General features: G+C 41.9%; 1 protein-coding gene across 2 annotated transcripts in view; it reads left to right on the top strand.

Annotated features, from left to right (window-relative positions):
* CARS1 (cysteinyl-tRNA synthetase 1) overlaps nt 1–21393 on the top strand; it is a 395563-nt gene that overhangs the window by 123738 nt on the left and 250432 nt on the right. For both annotated transcript variants that reach the window (XM_086957866.1, XM_086957867.1), the window contains one exon: nt 14803–14899. In XM_086957866.1, coding sequence (XP_086813992.1) covers nt 14803–14899 — 97 coding nt within the window. The remainder of the gene's footprint in view (nt 1–14802; nt 14900–21393) is intronic.

Raw genomic sequence — 21393 nt, 5'->3', positions numbered from 1 at the left:
ACTTGTCCCTCTTAGTGGGAAAGTATATAACGGCCAAATGTGGGGATCTCTATATGGCATATGTCGATCTGACAGCAGCTATCAACTGCGTCAGTCATTCCAAGCTTTGGAAGATCCTAGAGGACATGGAGGGTGAGCTCCCACTAATAAACTTCTTGAGGGAATTATACACTAATGCTACTGCCAGGGTCAGGTTCGGCCACAAGGGAGAACTCACGGCCTCATTCGGAGTACAGAGGGGAGTTGGGCAAGGATGTGTCCTGGCCCCCTATCTTTTCAACCTTTACACCAACGGGTTGGAACACGCTATGTTACAGGGGTGCCGGGACCTACCCTTAATTAAAGGACGATCAAGACCGGCCCTACTGTACGCCGATGACGCCGTGATCCTAGCACGTACACCTGTAGATCTTCAACGTGCTGTGACAAGATATCATTGTTTTATGGTCGACCTGGAACTTAAAATAAACATTTAAAAATGTTCATTATGTCCATAGGCAAGAGCCATAAGAAAGTTAGGGATATTTTTGTCGAAAATATAAAACTTGACACAACAAAAACTTACCCCTACCTTGGTGTCTTGATGGACGACAAATGTTCTTGGAAACAGGCCATTGAGATAAGAGCTGCATTTTATGAGGGCCACAACAGCCTTGGTTAATTTCACACAGAGGTTGGGTGGCATACCACCAACGGAATTAATCCAAATTTATAAGGCAAAATGTATTACTGTAGCCACTTATGGAGCGGCTTTGTGGGGTAATGTTAAAATCGAAGCCCTACAAAAGGTTGAGAACTGTTTTTTAAGATTTTTACTTGCTGTCCCTCGAAGTTCTGTCATCTAGAGCTTGGTCTAACATACATAACTGATATAGTAAAGCTCCAACCGATGCTCTTGTGGCACCGTATCTGGTCCTCTGATACCACAGTTTTGAGCCGAGGGCCTTTAGAGGATTGTCTTTCCCTTGAAAATGGGTGTAAAATCAAATGGCTTATGTACATCAAAAAATTCCTGCACGATTTAGGACTGGGAAAATACTATCAATCCCCATCGACAATTATTGAAATACCAAGGAAAGATTTTAAAAAACTATGTCTAAACCATTTAGAGCAGCTTAGGTTTGCTAGTGAGGCAAGCAAACCATCTGTCCAACACGCACTATTAATACAAACTACTGTGGCTATTCAGCTTTACTTAATGATCCAGCAAAAGGCTTATGACAGATTTCTGCTAACCCGCTTTAGGTGGAACATATTCCACCACTTGGTCTCATTCCCAGAGGTGAATACTTGGGCTAAACTTCCAACCATCTGCCCATGTGATGAAACCTCTACTCAATCCACCATGTACACTGTTCTTTTTTGCAAATTTTACAAGGAGCCTAGTATTCGCTGGGTGTTCCCACTACTAAAACATCTGGGATTAAGAAGATGTCGCCCCGCCTATATTGCTTTGCAATTAGTGGAGACTACATTTATGGCAGAAAACATTGCCAGGTTTTTGAAGTTTTGCGTTAAACATAGGGCAAATCTATCCTAGGGCAGTAAATTGTCTTGCATTATTTTAATCGGGGGATTTGGAAATACTGATAATAATGTCCTATGCCCACAGCGATATATACCGTTGCACTTGCACTTTATCAACTGGCGAATGTACCACGAAGTTTATGTATCACTATATTGATCTTTTAATGTTTTTATATATTTATATCGGTTTGTTTTAAATGAGCTGAACATGAAATTGTACTTTTATGGTTTTTAATGCTGAACCCGAATAAAGAAGTTTTGATTTGATTTAATTTACTGGTGACTGAGAGCAGGGAAATTGGTCTGTAACATTCAGGGACTGAGGGGCCTGGTGAGGTTTTTTTTAAAGTCGTTTCACCATGGCATGTTTCCATGCCCACAGTACTTCACCACTTTCTAAAGAATTATTATATTCGCCCATACTGGGCAAATAACTTTTGCCCAGTTCTGGCAAACATCCCACTGTCTAAGGTAATGAGGAACCTGGTGGGGGGAAAACGGTGCATATTTTAAGTCCAGGTTTTTGAGATGCCTCTTAAACATCTCCCTTTGCTTCTGCACCTACATGGTATAGTCCAGGTAAATTTTAACTGTGGTACCCTCCACCTGCCAGGGGTCATGCAGAGAAAATGTTTGCAGTATCGCGTCTCTATCTCTGTAGTTCAGAGGTTTAACACCAGGGTCTTTGGAGGGGCTCTGGGAACTGGCGGCTTTGCCCGGCACCCTGTAAACACACTCCCCCATGAACTATTTAGAGGACTTCACCTCCATGTCCACCATAGTGAGCCAGTCCTCTAGGTACAGTTCCATTGATTGGCCTTCCACTCTCTCCAGTAGGTCCACCATCCTAATATTATTCCGGTGTGCGTGGCCTTCCGCATGATTGACCTTCTCCCGCAGCACTAATAGATCCTTTTCCAACTGTGTAATGTGGGTTCCATGCTCCAACACCGTTGGGCGTGTTTGTGCCAGAGTGGAGTCCACCACTTTTTAGATTTATCTTCTTGAGTGAATATTATTTGCCTTTCTTCAGGAAGGCCTGGAAAGACACTAAAGAGATAAAGTGACAATAATGCAGCCTAAATGCATAGGCTACACTGGCCGCATCTTCATCTTGAAGTGAAAAACGTGGGCCAGTACACTATATTTTGTGCAATTGTGTAGTGTTGAACACACAGAAGAATCCCTTTCACAAAACTCCTTTTGTCGTGATAGAGATGAAAGAGAGAGGACAGAATAGCCTCATAGGTTCCAATTATATGTCTTGAAAATAGAAGCTGTGCCTTTTATTTATTGCAAGAGAAGACATAGATAAAAAATGAAATCACATTTGTTATACATATATCCTTACATAAATATCTATACATAGAGTTATCATTGTAATGAGAAAAAAAAAAAGAAAGAAAACAGAGGGTTACAATACGAATATTCACAAGTATATATAGCAGGGGTCTCCAAACCGGTCCTGGAGGGCCGGATCCATGCCAGATTTTTGGGACCATTGAGGTACATGTACTAATTTTAAAAATCTGGCATGGATCCGTCCCTCCAGGACCGGTTTTGGGACCCCTGATCTATAGCATAACAGAAAGAATTAACATGCCGGTCTCTCAGAACAATTATCCATTTAGCTGATAAAAGTTCCCCATATTTTTTCCCTTCCTTTTAGTGCTTTTGGGCCCCTAAGTTTGGCCAATGATAGCTCCATGGTATATATTTCATGGATGAGATGCCACCATTCCATGACACTTGGAGGTTCTTTCGATATCCAAGTCCGCGCGATGACCAGCCTGGCACAAGCAAAAGCAATTGATACCAGGTCTTTAAAATTACTATTGGTGTCTTGTATGTCTAGCAGCACTCAGTGTGTGGAGAGAGCAGGTGTTATTATGTGTTTTTTGTTAAGAACCTCAATTATTCCCAACCAAAAAGTTGAGTTTCGGGCACTGATAAAGCATATGTTCTATGCCGGCGGCTTCCATATTGCATTTTAAGCATTTAGTGCGTTCATTAGAGATGTTGCCAGAGGTCCAACTAGAGATTCTTTGAGGCGTATAGTATATTTGAGTGATTGTCCTGTAAAATTGTAGCCTTAAATTTGAAGACTGAACCACCCGATTTATTTGTTTGAGTGATCCCGCAATCTGGTTAGAGTTAATATTAATTCCTAGTCTATTGGTCCATTTGTCCACCATTTTCACACAGTCACCTACTCGGCCTTTGTTAAGACAAACATAGCTCCTACTGATGAGAGATTTAGTATAGTTAGAGTAGATACATTGTAAAATGTCTGAGTGTTCTACTCTCTCAATTTTCATTTTATTGGTCAAGAAATCTTGTATCTGTATGTATTTAAAATACATAGTATCTTTAATTTTATATAGTGTTTTTAGTGTATTAAAACTTAGAAGGCTATCCGATCCGTATAGATCTCCTAAAGTATTTATACCCTGGTCTATCCATTGGGCACAGGAACCATCAGAGAAAATGTTTGGCATCCCTGGATTCCCCCATATTGGAAGTTCAGCATTAAAAAAAAGATTTTGTCAGTGCTCATAATTTGATCCCAAATTCTTTTGATAGCTCTTGCGGTCTTAAATTTGTAGTAGTTTGGATCATGTACCCGAAATAGGAACTGATTTGCTTTGTAATCCTAACATAAATTGATGATAAAATAGGGGAGCTTCTTTGGACAAAAGACTGCGTAAACGTTGAATGAAAGTGGCAAAAAAGTAGATTTTTAGATCTGGGAAATTTAGTCCCCCCTTTTTAATTGATAGTTTCAATGCAGTCATTGACCTGCGGGCTTTTTCGTATCCCCAAATGTAGCTGCTACAAATACTTTCTATTTTCTTTATGTATAAATTGTTCAGTTGTAGCGGAATAGACCTAAATAGATATAATATTTTCGGTACTATCTTCATTTTAATTATATTTATACGTCCTATCAGACTGAGTGGTATTTTATTCCAATTTTTGAGAGTGGTAGTAATCTCTTTGAGTAGAGGGTCATAGTTTAGTGCAATGATTTTCTCAATGTTGGAAGTAAGTTTGACTCCTAAGTAAGTGGCGTTAGGACAAAGCCCTATTATCGGATGTATAGGTTTATAATTCGCTATCACTTACGTTTTATTGACATTTAGCCTATACCTGAGATGTCGCCAAACTTGCTAGCTTCCTCGATTATTTTAGGTGTGGCCAGTACCAGATCAGTAGTATATATGGCTATGTCATCAGCAAAAGCTGTGATTTTTAGGCACTTGCCTTCATGTTCTATTGGGATTATATTCTCTTGAGCTGTTAGCGCATTTAAAAATGGTTCCAGAGCTATGGCGAATAGCAGGGGTGAAAGAGGACACCCCTGTCTAGTCCCCCTTTTTATTGGGAAGTTAGCCGAGTTATCTCCCAGATAACTAATTATTGCTGTTGGTGATTCATATAGAAATTGAACCCTACCCAGATATTGCCCCTGTATACCATATGCCTTCAGTGTTGCCCAGAGGTACTCCCACCCCACTCGGTCAAATGCTTTCTCTGCATCTAGCATGACCATTCCGAGTGGGGCAAGAGTAACCGCGGCAACATCAAAAGCTGTTACAGCAGTATTGACATGGGTAGTGGTGTCTCTCCCCACCACGAATCCATGTTGTTGACAGTTGACCAAGTCTGGCATTATAGGAGCTAAACGATTTGCTAATACTTTGGCAAAGATTTTTGAATCAGTATTGATTAGTGAAATTGGCCTATATGATCCCTGTTCCTCCTGTGGTTTATTCTTTTTTTTAAAAGAAACCTATTTTGGCAGTACGCCATGAAGTAGGAGCACTTCCTGTTTCCCCCATAGAGTCTATCACCTGCTGGAGTAGAGTGAGTAATTCCTGTTCACAAATCGTATAGATCTCTATAGGCAAACAGTCTTCTCCAGCAGCCTTGCCTGGGGGAAGTGCTTGTATAGCTTTCCCTATTTCCTCAATTGAACTTTTAGAGCCAAGTGGCCTGGTTATTTCTGGAGCAAATCTCTCAGGTGTATGTTTCTCTAGATAGGATTCAATTGCTTCTGAAGTAGGTATGTTTTCTGGGGTATAAAGATGACAATAGTATTTGGCAAATTGTTCCAAAATCTGCTCTGATTTTCTATACACTTTAGAGTCTAGCCCTTTTATTGTTTTTATAGTAGTTTTGGCCTTTTTATCAGCTACCTTGTAAGCCAAAATTTTCCCAATTCTGTCTCCCCCCTTCATACTGTGCAAGTTTATATTTGTGTATCTTAGAGCTATATTTTTCCCTGAGAGTTTTCTTTAATGCTGCCCTTAATGACACTAATCCTAAGCTTAGCTCTTCAATGTTAGTTTTGCCTTGTATTATAGCGTCTGAGAGTTGTTGTTCAGCTAGTAAAATATTGGATGTAGTCAATTTTTCTACCCCTCGTTTTTCAGCATTGTCCCGAAAAATGTATTGTTGTACGTAGCCTCTAATGCTACATTTACACGAATCCCATACATAATTAACAGTGGTTGAATTAATATTCAGTGATATATATTCCTGTATATGACTTTTAATACCAAGGATGAATTTAGGATCAGTTAGTAAATATCTAGGGAATGTAAACAGCCGGGCTGTTTGTTTGAAGTCCAACATTTTTAATTCAAACAATAACGGATTGTGATCTGAGGTAACTTTGGGGCAAATTTCTATTTCACAATTCTCTAAAATATTGTCTGTTGCCCATATCATGTCGATTCTAGAAAGAGTTTTGTGTGGAGCTAAGTAATATGTGAAACCGGCTATAGTAGGATGTTTGATGCGCCAGACATCTTTCAGATTATGTATCCTAGCCAATTTCACTATAGCTGATCTCACTTTACCCATCCTATTTCTGTTTCCTTTACTTGTAGAATCAATTGTATAGTTCATGACACAGTTAAAATCCCCCATTATCAACAATTCATCATCCCAATCCAGTAATTCAATAGTCAATTGCTCATACAGTTTGGGTATATCAAAGTTGGGTCCGTAGATGATACAAATTACATAACATTTTTGATTAAATTGCAATTGTACTATTGCCCACCTGCCTTTGGCATCGGCGGCAGTTTTGATAATATTCATTCTTAGCCATTTTTGTTTCAAGATAGCTACCCCTCGGATTGATGCCCCTAGGGTAGAGCAAACAACAAGGTCATAACCCATTTGTGATAAGAGCTTACGATCTTGATATCTAATATGAGTTTCAGAGATGAATGCCATATGGGGTTTGTACATGTTCATTTCTTTTTGTACCAATTTTCTTTTACATTTATTATTGAGACCAGCAACATTCCAGACCAAACATCTAAGAGAAGACATATCTTATGTTTGTATCGCTCAATCTCCTCTGTAAAATACATTGCTGGAAAACAAATTCGATAACCTTGTTGCCCATTTCTATACATATTCCACTCTTGCAATAAAAGTTTTTCCCGTTTTTAATCCCTACCCACCCAGAAGTCTCAATCCCACCCCACCACCCCCTCACTCTCAGATCCCTCAGGGGGGAGAACCCCTCTATCCCTTGCTGCCGCTTATAGGGCAGCATGGTGAAGTTGTGAGCATGGAGTCTGCTCCTTCCGCTGTCAGCTCGGAATATATATACATCATTCAAGAAGGAAAGCTTTAGAGTAACAGAGGAAGAAAATATAGATTAAAGAGAAGAGAGCTAGAGAAAAAGAGACAGAATAGAGAATGTGTAGTGAAGAAGAAAAGAGAAAGCAATAAGAAAAAGAAGAAAGTGAATATATTCTAATCAGAATATGTCTCCTTCAGCGACTTAGCTTCAATTAATTTCCAAACTACTCAAATAATCAAAATTGCATCTCATTGAGTCATTAGTCTTTCTCTCTCGTAAATTTCTCTAGATTTTATCAGTGAAGAATAGTGATTGGCAATTCCTGATGACTTTGAGGCGGGCAGGTTCTTGTAGATGCACCATACAACTGATAGCTTTAAAAGAGTCTATCAGTTTGCGAAGCTCCCAACGTCGATCCATTATGGCCTTACTCAGGTCAGAGCGTACAAAGAAAGTGATATTATCAACAGTGACTGACCTGTTGGCTTTAGCTTTAAGAGCTACAGTTTGTCTCAATAGGAGGTTCCCGAAATATATCAAGAAAGGTCTGGGAAATTTGTTATTTTGATTCCTTTGGAAGAGGGGCAATCTATGTACCTGTTGTAGTTGAGAGTCCCAGTCCCGATCTGATAAATCACTAAAAGCTTTTTGGAGGAGTTTCACAACAAAAGTTCGGGGGTCAGCCCCCTCGATGCCCTCAGGAATTCCAAACAATCTTAGGTTATGTCTGCGTGCCCTATTCTCCATATCTTCGACTTTAGCCTCTAATTTAGAAATGCGTGTTGAGTGAATTCTCGTGGTTGACTCTGATCGTGTGGTACTTTCTTCGACTCCCACTACTCGTTGCTTCAGGTCTTCTATATCTTGTCTGACCCCACCAAGTTTTTGGCACACTTTACTCATGTAAGCCTGTAGTTTAGTATTATCCTCTCTTAGTTGTAAGTGTTGTTGTTGGCTTTCCTGTCTTTGTGCCATAAGAGTTTGCATAATTAGGTCCATAGATGTATTATCTGGGTGGTTTTGCATTTCTTCCCCTGGTTTAGCCGTTGGAATTTGCGATTGGCTTGTTGTTTTGCTGGGTTCAGATGTTGTGGTCAAATTATTAGCAACCAAGGAGCTCGGGTCGTATTTGTAGTCGCTATTTCGGTATGGTCGGCGTTTGATATTCCCAATGGATAATTATCGGAATCGATTTCAATCGACATTGACCTTGTCTTAGAGTTTGTTGAAGCAATGAGCAAATTGGTGGGTTCATTTGTTACCGGACTGTTCATCAAATTGGTAGTTAAGGAAGTAGTTAGAGTATCTAGCTGTATTGTTGCAGTGGAGCCGGCATTAACCAATCCATTTTCAGTCGGTAAAGTTGGTGAAGTTATTACTGTTATTACACCCGGATTGGTTTTGGTGTTTTCGGTTCTAGGGAATATATTTTTATCACGTGCGTTCAGGTCTTCATCAAAGCTTGCTCCAGATAATCTTAAGGCCATATCCTTCACTCCTCCTTTTGCCTCAATCCATTTCCTCAATGGACTATCGTCGACTAAGCCTTACGCCCCTTCTTGTTTGCAATAGGGTCTTTACTCAATAATTTGCGAGTTGTAGATTTTTGTTTAGTCTTGGCTTTTAATTTTGTTTTTCTTGTACCTGTAGTTCGGCCAGCATTATTTCTGTCAGCAGATGTTTCCATTTCTATCTCGCCCTCTTCAGATATTTCTTCATATTCAGGGTTGGAGCTTTCTTCTGCTCTTTCTATTTCATCGTTTAGTAAGCGGACACTCTTTCCAGATGTATTTTCAGCCACTTGCTTCTCGAGTGTAGATTCAGCTACATTTGATTCAGTCGCTGGTACGATCTGCATGTTATCGATATGGCCGCTTGTTTCAGCCTCAGTGTCTACATTAGCATTTGGTATTACAGATGTACTATCCAAATGAGCATTAGCAACATGAGGATGAGCACCCCCGTCTAGTGCATCAGTATCGAGATATGTGGTAACGCTTTCCTTTCCCCTCCCCTTTGCGAATGCAGCCTCGGGTTCAGGGGTAGAATCATCATTTGCGTGAATACTGGATTTGTTGGTTTTGTCTGTACTTTCAGTCTTATTTTGCCTTTATCTTTTCCTTTTGAATTCACTCGGCTTGTATCTATGTTAATGGGAGGGGCAGATGTAACGCTGGTTTTATCCTTGTTGCCTGTCTTAACCAGTTTGTTTTGAGAAGTCTGACAGTTTTGAGTCCCCTCTCGAGAAGCCAGCGCCTCGACATCACCACTGGCACCTCCATCAAACATGACTAAACAGGGTGTCCGCCCTTCTACCGTGGCCCCCGCTGTGCCCTTGCCTCCAGTGACGACAATTGAAGCTCACACTAAAGCTCCCGCAGCAGTCTTAGTCTTTGTGGCAGAACCCCCCAATATCGTCTTGATCTCGCTGGCGGGCATACCTGTGTCGTCCAGTTTCGCCGTCCTCCCTGTCCTGCCAGTTCTAGTAGATCGGGTGGCTTGCCGCGATGTCATCGACACAGCAGCGGCAGAGGGGCTCGACTCTGTCAGTTCCCTGTTGCACGCCCGACCGAGCGCTCGGAGGGAGCTGGTATTCCGAAGCTTCCAAACCGGCAACACCCCTCTGCTCAGCCGACAGATAAGCTGCAGGATCCGGAACCAACCACGGGATCAGCAAAAGGTATTACGATACAATTTTTTTTTTTAAAGAGTGCTTTTAGATCAGCGACTCGTGGCTCATGATAGATGGCTTGCTAGAGAGCGGTACCGCATAAGCACTTTCTCTGCTTTCCTCGTAGTTTTCTTGGAAAACGGTGCGGAGCTACTCCATGCGACCTCCTTCACCTGGCGGTTCAGCCCGCCATCTTGACTCCGCCCCTCTTGAAAAACGGTGCAGCAGAAGCTGTGCCTTTAAGAATCCAGAGACCACCAGTATCCCATAAAGCACAACTAGTGGCAATTCCTTCCGTTATTTTTTCCCAGCTCCTAACAGGACCCTGGAGCATTGTTCTCAACAAATTTTCCAAAAAATTCACTTCTGAATTTACTAAATATCTACTTCACTCGACGTCTTAGGCCTTTCCTACCTTTTTCTGTCTTTTTCTGACAGGATTGTCCACAGTTTTCAGTAAAAAATGCCATCTGTTTTTGATAAGTGTCCAGACTGTGGTAGAAAGACTGATCCTCGCAGAATGCTTGCCTGCAAGTCATGTTCCTGACTTGTGTCTCATCTGTAAAACTTTCTCAAAGCATACTCTGCGTGTCAGAGAGAAAATTTGACTCCAAGGAACAGAGGAGAGGCAAAAACAGCAGGCCCAGTCTTCAGGTGGGACTTCTGAGTGAGGAAAGAGTCAGTCCTCTACCAGGGCTCGGTCTTCAGCCTCTGAGGGGCACCCAAGCTGAAGAAGGGCTGAAAAACAGCGCCTGTCCGGGTCGACTTTGAGGACGATGACTTTAAGAGGAGGTACAGCGCTGGCCTGTTCGCTGTGGGCTCCGTGTCAAATAGACATCGACGTTTCAAGTCGATTACAAAGCCAGCAATGAGGACACCCTGGTCGGCGTCAGGAAGCCCACGTCAGACGATGACACCTCGCAGGTGGTCCTTATGAGTGTCCACAGATCCCTGCCGAGCGGCGTCGACACACAGTCACAGTTTCTCAACATTGAAACACCGCCGTCTATCGCCAACGCTCTCCCATTGTCGGTCGACACCAAGGCATCGTCTTCGAGACACCACCATTTAATGGCGAGGCATACTGTTGAGACGACGTCGACGGTATCTGTCGAGGAGTAGATCAACGTCAAACAGGATGGAGGGATTTTCTTTAGGCAATTTGTCAGCCTCTTCAAGGCTTCAGAAGGCTTGCAAAAAGAGAATGATAATATATACATTATTTAGATTCAGGGAATTAGCAAACCAATTCTCCGTCTAGGGAACTTCCCTCCCCGATGGCAATACTGCCTCCTCAGCAGCCTCCACCTCCGCTACCAGATGTGGAACCGAGAACTCCAACACCTTTTCCTCCACCTCTGTCACCTCCTCCAACACCACGACCAAGATCTAGGTCATGTACTCGACATTGGTCTCACAGAAGAAGACGCTCCTCTACTCACTTCATGAAGGAAGGTCTCATTCAAGATCTACCAGGGACACCTCTTCTTCAAGCAGAGGGAGATACTCTCTAACACTCTTGGACCCCCCTCCCTGTGTATTTTACCAGTGAATGACATATTGACATTTCAAGAGGTTTTGGTGCAAGGTGTTGCCAAACTAAATATTCCAGTGTCTATTCCTACCACAACAACTTCTTGAATTTTTTTAAAAACAGGCTTCACGCCCCTTGTGCAGGGTCTCTTGGAGCCAGCTATGGAACTTTTTCTGACAACTTCTTCAGTTAAGTCTGCTCCATCCAGGCTGCAAAAGAAATATCGTCCTCCAGAGTGGGACCTTGCTTTCCTGCGGACACACCCATCTCTGGATTCTGTTATTGTGGTGGCGGCGAAAAAGCAACATGCTTCTGCTCCAGTCTCTACAGTGCCACTGGACAGAGAGAGCTGAAAAAGACTGTATAGGGAGGAAGGTTTGCAACACAGCAGTGAATACCATGAAAGCATCTAGTGCCAGAGCCTTGCTAGGCAGATAAGGCGGGCACTGTGGGAATCGCTCCAACAGTTTGTGGACTACCTCCCTAGAGACAAACGAGAGGTCTTTAATGAGATCTTAACAGAAGGTTTTATGGGCTTGATCAGGTCATAAGTGCAGCAGCGGACACATCTCTTCTTGCTGTACATGAGTATTGCCACAGTGTGGTACTTCGTAGGCACTCATGGTTGCGCCTGACTTCTCTTAAACCTAAATCACAGCAGCATATCCTGAATCTCCCGTACTCTGGGACAACCCTTTTCGGGACACATGCCGACGAAGAAATGGCCATGATGAAGTCAGAAATGGAGACGCTGAAAGCTGTTGGCTTAGAAAGACCGAAGGATCAGTGGAAATCTTTCAGACCTTTCAATGCCGTGTCCTACACAGAGGGTTCAAACCCCTCGGTGGTATCAGGGCCGCCAGTCAGGTCCACAACAACAGTACCAATACTCCTATCAGCCTTATCAGAAACGGCAGGCCAGAAGAAAATCAGGACAGCAACCTGCTCAAGGAGGCAAAATACCAGCAGGGTCGAAACCCTGCGACCTTTGTTCCCCCTCTTCCGTTACCTGCTCCTGTAGGGGAGAAGTATTCAACATTACCTGGCAGAATGGCAAAAAATCATGCAGGACAATTGGGTACTGAATATTGTTCTCAATGGATATTTTCTCAATTTAATCACGCCTCCACCGTGTATACCTCAGAAACAATCCAATTCCAGCTGCACCATTAACAGTCAGAGGCCAACATTCTCTTACAGAAACAGGCGGTGGAACCTGTACCTCATGTACAACGAGCCACGGGGCTATACTCAAGATTATTTCTTGTCTGTAAGAATGGGAAGAATGAGGTCAGGCCCATTCTCGACCCAAGGACGGCCAACAAGTGGATTCGAAGAGAAAGGTTCAGGATGCTGGCATTGCACCAAAATGACATCAAGGGGACTACTATGCAAAATGGTGTAAAAGTAGAGAGGCTGCCTGGCCTCCTAGGGAAGGCGGTAAGGTGTTCCAAATCTTGGCCACCAGGAAGGAAAAGGAGCGGCTTCCCTTCCTACCCCTGATGATCTTGGGGATTTGCAGAGGATCTATAGTGGGTGAGCGCTGTGCACATGTGGGGGTGTGTACCTTAAAACACGCTTGGAGGTAGGCCTGTCCCTTAGTACGCAAAACCCTTAAGGTACTCTTACTATGGTCTTCCTACTTACATAAATCACTGAGAGCTGCAGTGGTTCACTGCTGGCTGTTTCTCCCCATCAAGCACCCACCCCTGTGCTTGATCAAATTGCACAGACTATGTTTATATGTTTTGTGTTCTGTCTTCGATTCTTTTTTTTAAATAATCCTTTTAATTAGTTTTCTAATTTGGCATAATCTTTTTTCCCTGGTCAGAGCTCTTGACATACTTGTGAGGTGTGACTAGGGAAATGAGGAACTCTCCCCTGCCAATCCGTTTTAAAACAGGTTTTCCCTAACTGGGGTTGATGCCACTCTACATGGACTATTGCAGGGGCTGACCTAGGTGCATGTTACATGTTCCTGAGTCAGGGGAGGTGTACGCGTTTGGCGCGTACACCTCCCAGCCCATCTTGTCAGGAGGCGGTCACAGCTCCTCCCAGCCAAGGCCCTTTACTTCCCTTTCCTGGGAGCCATTCACACCTCCCAGCAGGCTGACCGTTTAGAAGCTTCAGGTAGGAAAATACCAACTTTCTAGAAGTGGCATTGTCAAACTAGTAATTTAAAATCCGAATTGGCCACGGGATTGGATTTAAAATTCCAATAAATCTGAGTCCTTGAACAATGTCTTCTAGCTATTTGCACAGTGTTATGGATTATAAAGTGTTATAATGTAAACCAGTGCTTTTTTATGGGCGAGATAGCCTCACCACGGTGAAAACAACTTTGGAGACTTTTCACTTCCAGGACATTTAGAATATAAGTACACGTCCTACATTTTAATTGCTATTCACCCTGCACTATGGGCATTTGGCGTCCACCATAGGAGTAGTTGTTGTGTAGGTTTGCCAAAAGTTTTATTTTGACAGGTTGAAGACCTGAAGACCTGCTTTGCCTTAACACTTTAGTGGTGGCACAATCAGTGCTGCAATTCACTAGTGACAGTTTCTGCATACACAGAGTACCAGATACTAGGGACTTATAGGTAATTAAATATGTCAATTAAGGATTAGCATATTGTACACGTTTAAGGGGTCTAAGGACATGTGCTGGATGGTAACTCCCCAGTGTTCAGCGTCCATACACCAGCAATAACCTCTAGCAAAAAGTGTGTGTGATGATCACACAAAAAGGGCAATTTCTTATAGAAATAAATACAATAATATAGTATGCACACCTGTTTATATAGTTTATGCCATGACTTTTTTCATGTGTACTTTTTTAATGAAAGTTATTAAACAGAACCAGCACCTCTAGTTCGAGATGACATAACTTCAGAAAAATTGATCTCTGTAAAATGCCACAAGGTGGCCATCTTGGAATCATAGAAAGTAATGTTCCAAGACTGCCGCAGCATTTCCTCTATTCACACTTTGTGTAGAGGAAATGCAGCGGCCGTCTTGAAACATTACTTTCTATGAATCCAAGATGGCCATCTTGCAAGTATCTGAATTGCTATTCCATGATGTCTGGTCAACGTGATTTTTCAAGCTTTGGAAAAGTCAAGAGCAGCAACGAACAAGCATTGGCAAAGCGAGTCTGATAAGCTTTACCAGTACTAGTTTGTTGTACATTCCTCACACAGTTACATATAGCTTCTTGAGCAAGACTGTAGGGATACTGTTGCTGCACAGTGTGGGAGTTGTCTGATTGTCCCTATTCTGCATGTGTTAAATTGCGTTCTTACTTGATACCCCTCCCCTATATAGACTTCTGCTTTTCGGAGTGACATAAAAGCAAACAATATGTACCAAATTAATGTTAAATATATGGCCTTGTTGTCAGTACAGCTAGATAGAAGTAGAGATGCAGGACCTTAAGTGAATAATTCCTTCCATTTGTATTTTCAGATCATATATTTCCTTTGATATACTGAGGAGAGTATTGATAAATTATTTCAAGTATGATGTTTTCTACTGCATGAATATCACAGATATCGATGATAAGGTAGGAGATTGTTCATTTCATTTTGTTAAAAAACAAACTTGTTTTACAGGTTTTTGGCAGTTGGACGCACCAGGCTGCTGTATCAAACAAAAATACTTCACATGGTTTATGTACTATGTTACTATCTTAATCTAGTGATACTACCCTTTAGCTCATGCAGTCCGAAAGGTTTAGTGGATAATATTTAAAGATATGAGTTAGTAAATGATATGGATGATGCTCGGAAGTGCACAGTCCAGTACCCATGATACGTTGCGAAATGACTGATCTTTGGACCACAGTCTAGTATATAGTTAGAGCAACACAGCCTTATCATAGAATTTGAAGAGTACTCTTACTTGATAACATTTTCCCACACTAGGTGAAAAATCTACATGAGCAAGTTTAACATTTATTTTTAAAGACATGTTTTTTATTTATAGAGGGTTTAAATCTTCCGGTATCAGAAAATCAGTACAGATACACCAATCTCTCAGCTCAGAACAATCTTGTAAAAGAACAATGTAATGTGATCTCAACATTTTCTACATTTAGCTAAGATTGTAATCGAAAATTATTCATGAAGAAAATGATATCTCCTGGACTTGGAAGAATATACTAACCGTAAATATCTGCACCTCTACTCTTTACATGTATGTAACAAATTATGATTTCCCAATAAACATGTCATAAGAACATAGTTCTATAAACAAACCCACCCACTCGCCCTCCATGGTCATGAACATAGAAAGTCTCTGGCCATGCTATATTTCACATATAAAACAGGTGATGGACAGAATGTGGATCAATGTCACACATTCACCCCAGTCCAAGGATCTGGGCCCAAATCCATCGTTTTGTTGCACTCCACACCACCCTGGGTTAGACAATGGCGATATGCAAATCAGCTCTGACCCTGTGCCCCATGGGAACAGTCCAGTCCGAACTACAACAGCCATATCGTTCCCAGACCGGAATCAAGCATCCGAGGACCGGACCGGTTTCGAGGTAACACCTCTCATCAGCTGATGAGAGGTGTTACCTCGAAACCGGTCCGGTCCTCGGATGCTTGATTCCGGTCTGGGAACGATATGGCTGTTGTAGTTCGGACTGGACTGTTCCCATGGGGCACAGGGTCAGAGCTGATTTGCATGAAGCCATTATCTGACCCAGGGTGGTGTGGAGTGCAAAAAACGATGGATTTAGGCCCAGATCCTTGTACTGGGGTGAATGTAAGACATTAATCTACATTCTGTCCATCAAATTGTTTTTTGTAATGCTATTTTTCACTTCATACGATCACTCTTAACTGCATTGGAATACTATGATTACTCTGTACTCAACATAAGAGTGTCCGAATGCTGCACCTCAGTTTCATCATCAGAGTGGTCTACGTGTGTTTCCTCTGAACCCTGTATTTCAGAGGCCTCATCTAAGGGGATTCCCTATATCAAATTATACCAGTCCCTTGCATCTTCTTCCAACTTTTCATCTCTCCTAGCCCTCTTCATACGAATTAATTCCGCTGTCACTCATTCCCTCAGGTCCTTGGCCCTAGTTTCCACTTAAAGGGGTTGGGAACTCATCCAGTGGATAGCTATCCGTCTCTTGGCCAGCAGTAGCCCCAGTTGGAGAAAGCTACGAGTAAGCTTCTTCCCCTTGGGACAGGGGAGTAAACCCAACTGTATCTCTTTAATGAACTGGGGAAGTGTCCATCCCATTACCCGTACAGAGTTCGAAAAAAGTGCAGCCTCTGGCACGCCCATAGCATATGCAAAAATGAGGCGTCACCATGACCACATCTGGGGCAACTGGAGGAACGATCTGGATATATTTTATGAAGCACTCACAGGGTTTCATGAGTAAGTTATATGGAAATGCACATTTACATGTTTAAAATATTTTAATTTTCTTTATCCACCAAACAACACTTCTTATGACATGCCCATTCCTGTCCATAAACCTAAATTTAGTCCACCATCCTCATGTGTTAACCGTCTTTGTAAAGTGCCACAAATCTGGAGTCTGTGAACTAAGATGTGGAATCCTAATTGCATTTTAGCACACCTACGTTCTACTTAAGTGTTTAATTATGCGACTGAGTACTTATGTATTTTACTCCATAAAGTAAATACTGTATTTTCAGTAACACTGGCAAGTAGGTTGTTTTCCTGTGATCCTATATATATTTTTCTAATAACTTGGGCGCCGTTGGTGAATCGATGTTTTCCGTAGACTTCTTTAAGAAGCTCTATCACAAAAAACTGGTGAACTGAATTACACCAGATTTGCCAGAAAGCTAGGTCTTGGTCCGCACATTTTCCTTTTTGTCATTTGATGTAACTCCATTCAATAGTTTTGTAAAAATTAAGATTCAAGACTATTTGTGGGACTTTCGCAAGAGTCCCACAAACCCAATTTTGAAAAATAGAATGCTTTGATTGGCCCAGGGAGCTTTTTTTTTTCCTTGAGTCATCTTGTTGCCACAGGAGTCAGACTCCCACCTGAGTGAACGCTCTGATTGGCTGCCAGTAACATGTGAAAAATATTGCTGACAGCCATTACAGGACTCTGGGACTTAGTCCCTTATTATTATTTTTTAATAAGATAACAACATTAGGTGGCAAGGTAGGGACTCAGAGGGCATCGCCCTGGCCCAAAATTGAAAAAAACCCACACATTTTTGTCATCCAGGGTCCAGTTTAAATAATTAAAGGGGGAGGGGGGTAGGCCCGAGCTGCATTCACCCAAGTTCAGATTTCAAATAATTGGGGGAGTGGGGCAAGCAGCCCCTCTCCTCGAGCCTCCTTAGACTGCGGGGACTCCATCCCCGGGGCCGCACAATATTTTTTATGTAACAATATAGTTAGGTGAATATTTAAGTGATGTAAGGTTTGATACAGATAAAAGCTGCCTGAAGTTGAGCATTCATTTTGGAACAGTATGCTGAGTAACTTGTCTTTTTTCTGAATAGTTGTATACATATTGAACACCATGTGCAATGAGAGTTTCCTATGTATCTGTGGTTGTATGTTAATGTGAACTAGGCTACCCGTGACGTGTATAGTATAGGATCAATGTTGCACATATCACATGCTTGCCACACCTAAGTGAGTCATATCTGTGGTGGTAATAATGATACTTCACATTATTTTGAACTATCTTGTACTTGCTTTCAGGCCTTTAATGCCATTCTAGTTTATAGAGTAATGTGTCATAGAACATTTTATGAGTGATGGGGTATGTGAGGCCATAAGCACAAGTTCTCTGCCAACTATAAATGGTGAATTTCTGTGTTTTTTGTAGTGGTTTTTAAGTTGAAAACTTTAATATTTTCACTGACATATTGACCTAACTATAACGTTACTTTAACCTTTGTTTTTTTCAGTGAATTTCAATTTAAAAAAAACAAAAATATAGATCTTTTTATCACACCTAACTGTAACGTACGTTATTGTAACCTTTGGTGTGTGTGTGTGTGTGTGTGTGTGTATATATATATATATATATATATATATATATATATATGTGTGTGTATATATTAAATGTGTGTGTGTGTGTATATATGTGTGTGTGTGTGTATATATATATATATATATATGTGTGTGGGTGTGTGTGTATGTTCATATTTTAGAAATGGGCTTCCTGGTTGGCTGAGGTATGCACCCAAGCCACTCTAGTCAGGGTAAGCTAGTTACATACTAAAATATAACCTGTGCTCACCCTCTGATAGCTTGGCACAGAGCAGTGAAGCTGATCTACAGAGGCAATGTGTAAATTATTTGTGCAACAAAGACAGTAAAACAATGAATACATCACAAAAAGACTCCAAACAGGTGTAGAAAAATAGATCATTATATTCTAAACAAAATAACAACAAAACGACAAAATTGTATACAAGTTGAGAGACTGAATTTTAAAGGAATAAATGCAGTAAAGCACTTAGAAGCAAGTAGTGCTAAAAAGGTTACTTTAGATCGCTTGACCGGGTCAGAGTCAAAGTTGGGGCCGATCGTGATGCAGGGCCGGGTCAACTACAGGGCCCACACAGACTCCAGTGAACAAAGTACAGTTTCTTGGTCGCAAACAACGAGATGTGTCGATGTTTAATGGCGCAGGGTGTGTTAATCTTCTCTGCACAGTAAAGGCATTGCAGCAGTTCTGAAGATCAGTTGAGACAGGCTGTCAGGAATACACAGAAGTAAGTGCAGAAAAATGTCCACTTTTTAAAAGTGGCATATCTGAAACAGTAATGTCAAATCTACCTTCACCAGAAAGGATGATTTATCATTACCATCCCAAAGATATGAATCATGAAAAAGCTACTCCTCTCAGTTCATGATTTACAGCTTAAAAGTGTATCAAGGAATTCCCAATGCTATGAAAGGGGTAGGACGAACCGTAGTGAATAATAAACTTGGGTGTTTGTCACTAACAGGACATGTAAAGATTAAACACACAATCCTACCTTTTACTTATTTAGCATCCTGCCATTAGGGTAACTTGGAGCGTACGGTAGTGGTGAGGTATGTTTAATAAAAAGATATTTTAAGGTTTGGCAGGTAGTTTTAAACTGCACACACAGGCACTGTAGGTGCAGGCCTGAGACAGGTTCGAAAAACGGCTACTAATGTGGAAGCACAATTAGTGCTTTAGGCCCACTAGTAGCATTTTAAGTACAGACTCTGGGTATATGGTGTACCCCTTTACAAGGGACTTACAAGTATATCAAATATGCCAATCAGTTATACACCAATGTCATCATGATTAGGGGAGGCACTTTACCACAGGTTAGCAGTGTAAAGTGCTCAGGGACCTAACCTCAACAATAAGAATCAGCAACACAGAAGGGAAAAGGCAAAATGTTTGGGGAAAGACACCCTAAGGATGAGATATATATTTATATATATCTATATATCTCCAACGTACTGGTGGTTGTCAGTAGTTTGTTATAGTTAGGACCATGTTTCTGTTGAATAAGCTTTTTTTAACATGCCTTTTTCTTAGGTGTCATTTGACAAATCTTCAGGAATTTTTCCCCAAAAAGTTTTATAGCGAGTCTTGTTGTGATGGAATGTTTCGGGGTAATCTGTCAAGTGGGGATAGAAAAAAATTAGATTTCCCATGTTAATTCCCATAGGAGCTTTGAACACCACAACAGCCCAAACCGCTGGATGGAATTACACAAAATCTGGCAGGAAGGTAGATTTTGGTTTGCAGGCCATGCTTTCAGTTATTTGGTGTAAATCTGTTCAGTAGTTTTTGGAATATTTTTGGGAAATCAAATAAGGATATCTGAGCGGAGCTTAAGCACAGATTTCATGGTGAGATCTGATTGGCTGTTAGTACTTCAACAAAAAAGTGCTGGCAGCCTTCTTGGGACCAATATACATGATAGCACCATTTGACATGCATTGTAATGAATGGCAGGTTTTGAGGGTCATAAAAGGAGAAATCATTTGTTAATCGTACCAATTTTAGGAACTGTAGTGTGTTCTACGGTGATTTTTACCCCGCAAAAAATACTTCTAGTGGGAGTACATCAATCATGTTTGACAGAAAACTGTTTTCTCATCCTTTTCCCATAGAGGTTATAGAAGGTGCTCCAGAAGCTAAAATGAGAGCATATTTTCTGTAAATTCACACTATGGGGCCGATTCCGATCCGGGTCGGAAGGGCACCGAAAGCGATCCGGCCAGAAAAACTACGAGCCGTACGCGTGTTTTCCGCCCGACTCGTACAGCTGTACGAGCGAGCAAGTTCGATGCAAGCTACGTGAAATTCACCGACCGAGTCGTTTCCGGGTCCGAACTGCTCCGTACGTCTCGGTCGTAAGCTAATCGTGGCGTGCAATGGATGCGATTTATGACCGAGCCAATACGATGCACGAGACAGCCGGTGCGAGCCGGATTGTCCGGCTCGCAAAATCTGTGGGAAGCTGCCTTTGGGGGCCCTTGTTGATCCCCTGTCACCCGCAGCCCTACGACTCGGACACAGGGGGAGACCCAAGGGTTTCCCCAACACAGGCATGTACGGTGCGGATGGCACCGACGCGTACCCACTGTGGGGTGCGCCCTTGTGCGAGACGTACCTATGCGGTCAATGGGAGCCCATGTATGCGTCGTACGACCGGCTCCCATTGACTTCTATGGGAGTCCGACCAAATTGAGTCCGGCAGCATACAGCCGCATCATACTCGCTCCCTCGGACTGCTGGACTCCGGCTTGTTAGGAAAACACTCCGGATCTGGCACGGTCGGAGAGCTTTCCGACTAGGATTGGAATCGGCCCCTTTGTTTCTCAGCCATATGGGAATGAAGTCTGACATTCTCAGTAAAACATGTACTTCCTACAGGAGCAGACTTTCAGTTGATTTCCATGTGTTCTACTGCAGCCTCCCAGAGTGTTCTAAAGAACAACTAGAGCAGTAACTGTCTTATTTGTGACAAAAGTAAAGCACACTTGAAGCCATCATAATTAAATCAAACTAGTATATCTTAAAACATTTAATTTAGA

The sequence above is a fragment of the Lissotriton vulgaris genome, chromosome 2_1 (genome assembly GCF_964263255.1).
Source record: "Lissotriton vulgaris chromosome 2_1, aLisVul1.2, whole genome shotgun sequence".
NCBI classification, from domain to species: domain Eukaryota; kingdom Metazoa; phylum Chordata; class Amphibia; order Caudata; family Salamandridae; genus Lissotriton; species Lissotriton vulgaris.
Note: the sequence above shows the minus strand (reverse complement) of the source record. Positions and strands in the feature narration are given on the sequence as shown.